This window comes from Micropterus dolomieu, unplaced genomic scaffold, assembly GCF_021292245.1.
Source record: "Micropterus dolomieu isolate WLL.071019.BEF.003 ecotype Adirondacks unplaced genomic scaffold, ASM2129224v1 contig_13273, whole genome shotgun sequence".
Lineage (NCBI taxonomy): Eukaryota > Metazoa > Chordata > Actinopteri > Centrarchiformes > Centrarchidae > Micropterus > Micropterus dolomieu.
Window position 1 is genome coordinate 2,953 of NW_025742259.1, and position 9,318 is coordinate 12,270.

The window sequence follows — 9,318 nt, forward strand, 5'->3', positions numbered from 1 at the left end:
CACTAGTCTTTTCTGTACATTTTTGTTCTTCAGTACCTTTTTAAACCTCAAATGATGCATCACAGTCAGAGCTACTGAAGAAGCTAACTGTGCACAGAATTATGTGAGCACATTTTTTTACGGTCTGAGGGAAACTGGATTTATGATCTGGTTCAGATTCAGCAGAGAGAGATAGCAGCAGATGATGAGAGGTGACCAGCAGCTCTCAATGAACTGTATCTGACAAGTGTGGAACTGATGTTAAATGAACATGAAAACATTTAAGAGGTCTCTCTGTAGTCTGGTTCTGTAGCAGGTCTGTACAGGTGCGGTGATGGCGGTTGAGAAGTTCCCCTTCGAGTGACGACACTATGGGAACGCCTCTGGGCGTGGCAGGGCTGAATTATGAATGAAACTACTCCAATCCTATTGGTGTTACTAGAACGGTAGCGTGTGACGGCGTAACTGGAGGGGGTATATAAGCACGCCGGCACACCGGACACATTAGCTTCTTTCTATTCAGCAGGCATTCTGAGTATGTTTGGAAGCTCCACTATTGCGTGATCATCGTCTTACCTGAAGTTACTCGGGACTCGCTAGCCACCAGCGGGCCCTCACCGGTCTGTCCGCCCCTACAATTGGAGTAGTTTCATTCATAATAAAGCCCTGCCACGCCCAGAGGCGTTCCCATAGTGTCGTCACAGACGCAGTGTCTCGTTCCCCTTTCGGGGAACAAGGGTTACATACGTAACCCGAGACGTTTTCTCCTTCTACTCATTACTGATACTAATAATCACTAACAATGAGTCTGAAGTCATCTGGAAAGTAAAGAAAAGTGTTTCCAGGAACACATTCCTGTTTTTAAAAATAATAAAAATGCTCTCATTGGTGTCCAATGAGAGAGCTGCACATTCCTGCAGCTTTTCAAAGCTTTGAACTCTTGAATGCTGCAGCTCTGACACACAGATCTGTAAATCAGCCCGTTACAAACTATTTAGACAGAAGTTTAGTAACAGGAAACATGTTCCATCCCGGCTGCAGTGATGAGGACAGCAGAAATCACTTCTGAGGAGCCAGTATTCACTCTTTTTCTCACGTTTGTAAAGCATTCTACATTTTCACTGACTTTTTAGCCTGATATCATTTCTAACACATAAATGTGTTTCATCCATCTAGTAAGGAAGGAATCTTTGTCTGTCGGATGTTTATTCTTCACATTTCTCCAGGACCCTCGATGTTGCCATATTTACACCTGGCAGGTGAAATGCTGGAAAAACTGTTCTGTTTCTTCATTTTTTGGTCTAAATGATCTTGAGCTCTTTGTGATAAACTGCTGCATGACTGTTTTCTGGACTGCAGCGAGTCCAGTGGACATTTTCAGTTCCAATTATTATTTCAGCTGAATGTTCACAACGTTAAAATAACTCGTGTTATTTTAAGCTGCAACAAAAACAGCATGAGGGAGAATAAAACTATTCTAATACTACTTCCATCATATAAATAGTCATCTTTCTTCCAGCTGTTAGAAGCCCAGTTTAGAGCCACAGCAGATGATCCAGTGATCACAGTGAAACTGGTTAACCTGATGTGGAAAGTCCCTGCTTTTATATTAGTAACCCCACTTTTGTCCATGTCAGGACCCTGTAGGAGTCTTTTCTCTTCAGAGCTGCAGAGCAAATGAAAGCAGGTTAAACTTGTGATTTGTCCCCCTGCTCAGGTGAACTCGCCCACGCCAGCTGATTGTTCCCGCTCTTCTCTGCGTGAACTGTCTTCCTGTTTTACTGTAAATGTTGTCACCAACTTTCTGTCAGGTCAAACTAAAGGAGAGCCGCCCCCCCGACCTGTTCCACTCTCCATGCCAAACTGTTTCTGAGAAGTCATGTGACCCAAATTTCATTAAATGATTGACAGTCATGGAACACTTTGGCTCTAGATAGCAGGTGCTAATAAAATGATTCATTTGCTTCATATTCATCAGTATTCGGATAAAAACAGCTCTTAGATGAAGTTTATTTGCCTTTGACCTGTATTTATACATGTGAACGCACTAAATCTGAGAGGAAGATTAAGATACTTTTTCTGTTCTGTACTTTGAGTTATATGCTAATGTTAGCATGCTACTCTGCTCACAACAACATGATGATGCAAACGGTAAAAGCTGCATTAATGCGGCGCTTTTATCCAAAGTGCTTTACAGCTTTAACCTCTCATTCACGCCGACGGCAGCGAGCGACCTCGCGGGGCGCCGGGCTGAGCAGCGTCGGCCGCTTTACCTCCTGAGATGTGTGTAATGTTTCCGTGTTCATGAAGAGTGAAGGTCACCTGGAGTTCAGTTTGTTTGTGAGGACCAAGGTTCACATTAATATTGACAGTTTGGAGCTCTCTCCTGGTTCACGGCTGTTTGACCATAAATGGAAACTGTGTTACAGCCTGTTGGGCAGCAGATAGCCGGGGATGGTGATTGGTTGATTTGATGTGGGGGGGGGCAGAGGTACAAAGAGAGGTACACAGAGTTTAGGTGAAGAGGGGAACCTGGGAGTGCTGCAGGCCACAGAAATACTGAGCAGGTTAAAGAAGTTTAAATCCAGACTGAAGCTGAAGAACAACATTTGATTCCCTCTCACAGTAAGTGGTTCCAACCTGCTGGGTTAGCGTGGGCCTGTTTCTCTCTACTAACGTCTGCTGTGGTCCTGAACTGATTCAGCTTCACATCTCAGTAAGTCCACAAAAATTAAGAGCTACAGGTTAGAGGACAAATATGTATTGTGTCCCTTCACGTAAGCAACCTGAGCTAATACCCCAGAGATCTGAGTTCATTGTTGTTGGGCCGACAGCACAAACGGGAAATCGACCAGCAGCTCTTACTGGTCCTGCTTTATGGCACTTTAGCATTCATGCTGGTCTTAGTTTTTAACGTCTAAATAATTCCACACAAAGCTCCAGCTGGAAGCCTCCTGTTTCAGTATGTTTATACAATCAATGAATCAATACATCTGGAAGGAAGAACTCTTTTTCTCTGCTTAATAAACAAGCCTGCATACTCATTAAAATCCATTTTAACAATTTTATTTATAGCAACAATTCACAACAAAAGTTATCTCAGTGCACTTTTCATATAGAGCAGGGCCAGGCCGTTCTGTTTGTGATAATATGTGACCAACTAAAGCTCTTCTGGATCCGCAGATTCTGTTGCCTTTGCAGTTTCTATAGAAAAATGATTCTGGGTCTTTTCAAACATAAGGCTGGTGTGAAACGCTCACACATCTATGGAGTGAAAGGTGCTGACATGAAGCGAGATAACATGCTGCTGTGTGTTTCATGTGTGTTTCAGGGAGTCATGTGGAGGATCGTCCTGACCGTCAGTCTGCTCTGCTGGGGCTCTGAGGGCAAAGTCAGCTGCAAAAATAACAACAATGGGGACGTGGACTGGTGAGACAGCATCTGGACTGATAGTAAACCTTCTTCTGCTGTCAGGACGCTGATGCAGAATTAACATTTGATCAACAGTTAACTGTCTATCATCAGGTTCATCTTATACAAGGCACCCAAACTGCAAGCTCTAACTGGTCTGGAGTATCTTTACATCGATCCGCATGAAACGACAACGATGAAACCGTATAAACCTGGCTACAAGGACATCAAGCATCCGAACGGCGTCCTGGCAAACACCCTGCGGCCCCTCTTTACTCCAATCAGATCAATGGTGAGAATCATAATCAGAGCACTAAACATGCACACACACCTCTGATGAAGAATGAAGCTGCCCCAAGATACATAGCAAGTCAGTACTGGTGCAGAGAGACTAAATGTGATAAATTCATCTGCTTCAGTGTGACACATTAAAGCTGTATCATAAGACACAGCACTGCCAGTGACTGAACCAGAGAGACACCAGTCATTTATATGGATATTTAGGATGCTCACACTGGGAGTATGATGGCAGCTTCTGGTATAGGGTATAGTATCTAGACTGGTATACTTTCAAAGTCAAGTCAAGTAATTTATTTGGCTTTTGCTGCTGAAATAGTTCCTGTAATTTAAATTAAACTAAATTATCAGAACAACAATGTACTTATTGGTTCTGTGTGCTGTGGTTGTATATTGTTAATTATTTACACCTGCTGGATGTGGGTAGTGATTCTTTGTATTCATAAAAGTGTAAATGAATCCTTCTCCTTCTCTTCCTTCTGCACAATTTGCAGCAACCAAACTTTGGATTCATCAGCTACAGCGACCAGCCTCCAGGATGTAGTGTTTTGAAAGAGTTTGGCCACAGCAAAGGTAACAGAGAAATGTTCTTACTGAGAAGCTCTCTCCATTATTTATAGGACAGATTGGGAACCAAAAAGCCAACCAAACCAATCAAAAGCACAAATGCAGCCACTTTACCATTTTCTGACCTGCTGTCTTCTCTTCATGCTCCCCAGGAGTTGTGATGGTGGAGAAACTCGGCACAGAAGGCACAGGAGTCTGGCTCCTGCACAGCACACCACAGTTCCCTTTCAACAGAGATCCAAATCATTTCTGGCCCGACAGCGGAGAGAAAAATGCTCAGACGTTCATCTGTGTAACGTTCCCCTACAGCGAGTTCAGTAAAATAGGTACGGAGCTCAGTGAAACACTGTCAATGTGAAGACCTATACTGCAGCTGCTGAACTGAATGTTACTGTGAATCTGTCATGTTCTGTTTTCAGGTAACCACCTGCAGTACATCAGAGCGTTCCCATTCGAACATGACGTTCCAGATAGCTTTCATCAGGAACTAAAGGACGCTGTAAACTGGGGCTGGACCCCAAGTGTTCCCCCGCTCCGTGACTTCCAGTCGCTGACATCAAGTGGAGACCAGAGTTTTCGCAGCTTTTCTAAACAACAGCCAGATGAGGAAGAAGGTGAGATGTCTGCACGTTTGTTTGACGAGGTCATATTCTGCTCATTTGCAGGTTCATCATTTTATTTAGTGGTTGTACCAGAACAGGTTTACAAAGTTTAAATTTCAAAAAACACCTTCTTTTTTTCATAGTGCACGTTGCTGCAGCTCCTCTTTTCACCCGGGGTGTTAAGCGCTCCGTTGCAGCTACGCAGTGAAGCCTCTCTCTAGTATGTGATCTTTTTTTGGGCGGTGCACAGGCACGGTACCTAGTTAAGGACTACTAGCCAATCAGAAGCAGAGTAGGGCGGGTCCTGAAACACAGGCAGAACAGCCAGAACCAGCTTCACATCATAGACTGTAGCAAGAGTTTCAGAGTGGTGACTTATTAATCTGCAACATCTTTCACACGTAACGTTTTAACTGAGCTCTGTCTCTAACGTTCAGCAACCTATTAGATGCACAAGAAAGATATATAGCACAATAATATAAAATAAAATATGACCTAAACACTCTCCTGTGCTTTAACATTTAAATGAAGCAGCACTGAATTCAAATGCTTTCAAAACCCTAAAAAGTCCTGCTCAGTGATTCTTTCTCAAACGCACAGCATGTGTTCATTGTTTTCTGCTACCTTGTTAATTTTATGAATAACACCATATTCTATTGTCTTTGTTACACTTGTGCAAATAAAGCATACTGAACTGAAATTAAACTCAGAGATTAGAGATTAGTTAGAAACACGTGTAGCTGCATCCTGAAACTGACGATGATTTAAAGTCTCTGTTTCTTGTTGTTCTTCTTGCAGTTGGAGATCTTTACGTCACTATTGCAAAAGCACTCAGCAGTGATCTGAAAGTCCAGACCTGGGGCTGCCAGCACGGCCGTGAAGATTCCTACTGCGATGTTCACAAAGTGTTGAATATTAAAAGTGTAGCAACTGATCTGGGTAACTGGCAGGCCAAAAATGATCATTCAAAGTGGTGTGTAGCTACAGATCAAAATAAACATTGGAGCTGTTTTGCTGATGTAAACAGGGCAATAACCCAATACGAGAGGCGTGGGGGGGCCCTGTGCATACAAAATGAAAAAATACAGAAACAATTTCAGCAGTTTGTTGGGAGCACCGAGGATTGTTCCAGTCCGAACATCATGGACATGAGTGGCTGTGAGACAGACTGACAGCAGCTGACAGCAGCTCACCTTGCAGGGCTTCTCCTCTGCTGTCTGCTTCTCATCTGTCCTGTTTCTTTGTAGATTTTTCAAAACGTAGTGTGGTGGGAAAAAGCGTTTTTGAATAAACAGCTCAGGCAAACACTCGTCTTTCTGTGAACTTTATTCGAGTCTTGTGCAGAAGGAACTCACGGGGACACATACACATCAGAGGGTATCATCCGAGTGAGCTGCAGTGTAGCAGCTCATGCAGCTTTTATCTTAGTCTCAGGGTCGGAGTGCTGTCTCATCAGAGGAACGTGGTGTCTTTCAGTGTTCTCTAGGGGATCTATAGAAAGACACCCATGTCCAAGGTACATGTGGTGAACCCCTTAAAGTCCTGACCCCTCTGGACATATGTTAAAGCCCCGTACCCAAGAGGCTGGAGGCCCCTAGTGAGATTAGTTACATGGCAGTGTTTTAAAGATGGTTCTCATGAAATTCCCGTTACAGTAGCTAAAATCTGTCATGCTTCTCTGCGTCATCATATTATCATCATCATGTTTCTCCTGCTTTCTTATTCTGTGACCACTTACTCGTGTGTTTGGATCCACTTTGGGCCTTGACTAAGGACATTGGTAAAACTGGTACTTTTATAACAGTCAACCAGACACCAGAGTTTTCATGGTCGTAGTTTAATGAAGAGGAATCTATAACTCCCGCTGTTTACTTGTTATAATTTATAACATCATGTAATGAATGGGGATGTGCAGTGTGTGTCCTCTTTGTTCTCAGATAGTTGTGAGACAAACCAAAGTGTTGATCTTAAAGGAAATAAATGAAATCTAACACACACACTGGCTGTATTTGGAACTGCCAACTACATTTTACCGGCAACCCCAGTCTGTACAACATGCTGTATGCGGAAGTAGTATATAGTATGAAACTGTTAAATTGATGTATTTTGCAGTATGCTAGGCCAGACTTAGCCAGTTTCTGGATTGGGACTAAACAGTAAGAGGGGAATATATATCTATGTGTGTGTGTACATCTGTAACATTGTGCTGCAGTGGTCTGTGTGACTGTGGGATCATCTGAGCACATCTATAGTTGATATCTCGCCTCAAAAGTAGATTTAATTATTAAATATTATATAAAAATTGGAAAAAAAGTTCTCCTGTTGGCCTGTAAAGAAAAGACTGGTTGTTGTTACCGCTCCACTGCTTTGCATTATGGGAAACAGCACGCGAGGCAGACTGGGGATTTTTTCTGAATCAGTACGACATCCAGGTATTTTTGCCAAATCAATACAAACGATTAATTTAGTTGGGCGGTTTCGAGTACAGCCCTTGTTTTCCTCTTGTCTTTATGACTGGGAGGCCGGGGTTCATGTACTGCGGGAAACAGTTTACTTATTTAAAGTTACGTAATGTAGTTTAAACCAAAACAAGGATCTTTCCCTAAACCTAGCCACACTGGGCCGTTTCACATTAACCATGTGTTAAAACGGCGTCTCATACAGACGGTGAAGGATATGAGACACCGAGGGATGTTGACAAAGTTCCAGTTTTTAAAAACCTGTGATGAGAACGGGTCGCCTGTGTCCAAGTAAAGGCTGATGGGGACATGAAGAATTCCCATTCACACAGAGCTGTCACTTAGTTTAAACTCTGACGTTTACAGCAGGGGGCGACTCCAGCGGCTGCAGAAAGAAGTCTCTGAGAAAATGTTTCTACTTGTCAGCTGATTTATTCCCTCAGTAAACACTTTCCTGATGAGTTTCTGGTCTCAGTCTCTAGTTTCAAGTCTTCTTCAACACAGCATGATGTTCATTTAGTAAATTATGGTCCCATTTAGAGGAACAGAGACCAGGAAGCAGGGGAGGCTTTAGGGCGGGGCTACAAGGTGACTGACAAGTCACTAGATTGGTGACCTGGCAGACGTAGCAATGCGAATCCCTCACCAGCACCACCCTCGTGTCCAAATAAGGTCACTTCTCATTTCTTTTATACAGTCTTTTAGTTTACGTCTTAACAACTAGACCACCTCTAGAATCAAAATCTAGATCAATAAACAAAAAATTCTATACCAACACTAAAATAACACATCCTAGATCTGAATGAATGAAATGATCTCATGAAATTAAAAATAGAAATTAAATTTCTTTACATAGTTGAATGTGCTGACAACAATGGTGGCTCCTTTATAGCAAAACAAGGGAAAGAAAATTCCATTAGATAATCTAAAATAAATGTTCCATCATCCCCCCTCTGTTAGCCAACAGCCAGCCAATAGAAAGGGTTGAATCATGCAGATACCTCGGGACAATAACTGATCAAACTCACCTTCCAACCCAACAGTGAAAGCATCTTCTCTAAGAGGCAGCAGATGACGCTCTGCAGACTTCAGGTTCACCGTCAGCCCTGAAAGCTTTTTACAAACGTTTCACTGAATCTGTAAAAACCTTCAGTGTATCGGCCTGGTTTGGGTCACGGTCTAACATCCATCACAACACACTACACTAAATCGTGAGCAGTAAAATAATGAGACCGGTGCAGAAACCACTTCTCAGTGTTTCCAACAGAAGGACTGAACTAAAAGAAAAAACAGCCTCAGCCTCATTCGGTGCACAGCTGTTACAACCATGGCAAGTTTTATAGAAGGAAAGTAGCTTCATCTGTCAACAGATTTGTGTTGGAACTGTTACTGAAGTAAAGGACCTCTTACTGAGAAGCTCTCTCCATTATTTATAGGACAGATTGGGAACCAAATCTTGTCAGTGTGTGACGAAAATGTCAAACTCCAATAAATAAATTAAAGCTGCAAGCAGCGTTGGGCGGGCCCTCGCACTTGTAGCGCGTCCGCGTGTGAGCTGGCCGAGTTGCACATTCTGGAGCTCTGCCGGTGCGGCTGTGAATTTCCTACGCGGTTCCGACGCCGCATGAATGTGCTATATGTCACTTCCTGTGTCCCCTATGTGGAGCTACATAGCACTTGCCGCTATGAATATAAATCGGTATTGACGTGTAGATGTCTGCGGGGTGGGAGAGTTATCAAGCACGTAAAGTTTGTTTCAGATGTGAACATGTACACTGAACAATAATGTACCCAAACAATAAAATAAATTCCTTTTATATTTCCCTGCCTTGTTGTTTATGTGTACATACAGAGGAAGAATGTGAGAACAGCACACATTTCATCTTTACTGTGTGTTAGAGCATGGGAGAACAGTGGATACTTTTAATACAGCCCACACCCCTAATACTGTGTAACTATAACAAGTAGAGAACAGAAGAAAAAGATGTTCTTTCTTTACAACT

The 9,318-nt window shown here is 42.8% G+C and overlaps 1 protein-coding gene across 1 annotated transcript; it reads left to right on the forward strand.

Annotated features, from left to right (window-relative positions):
- Positions 1–2,631: 2,631 nt before the first annotated feature.
- Positions 2,632–6,163, forward strand: LOC123966361 (plancitoxin-1-like; the record flags this gene model as incomplete). The annotated part of the gene is made up of 7 exons (XM_046042538.1): positions 2,632–2,695; positions 3,311–3,408; positions 3,505–3,682; positions 4,182–4,260; positions 4,407–4,580; positions 4,674–4,868; positions 5,655–6,163. Coding segments are annotated over 7 exons (1,162 nt in total), but the record flags the coding sequence as incomplete, so codon positions are not given.
- Positions 6,164–9,318: the final 3,155 nt, after the last annotated feature.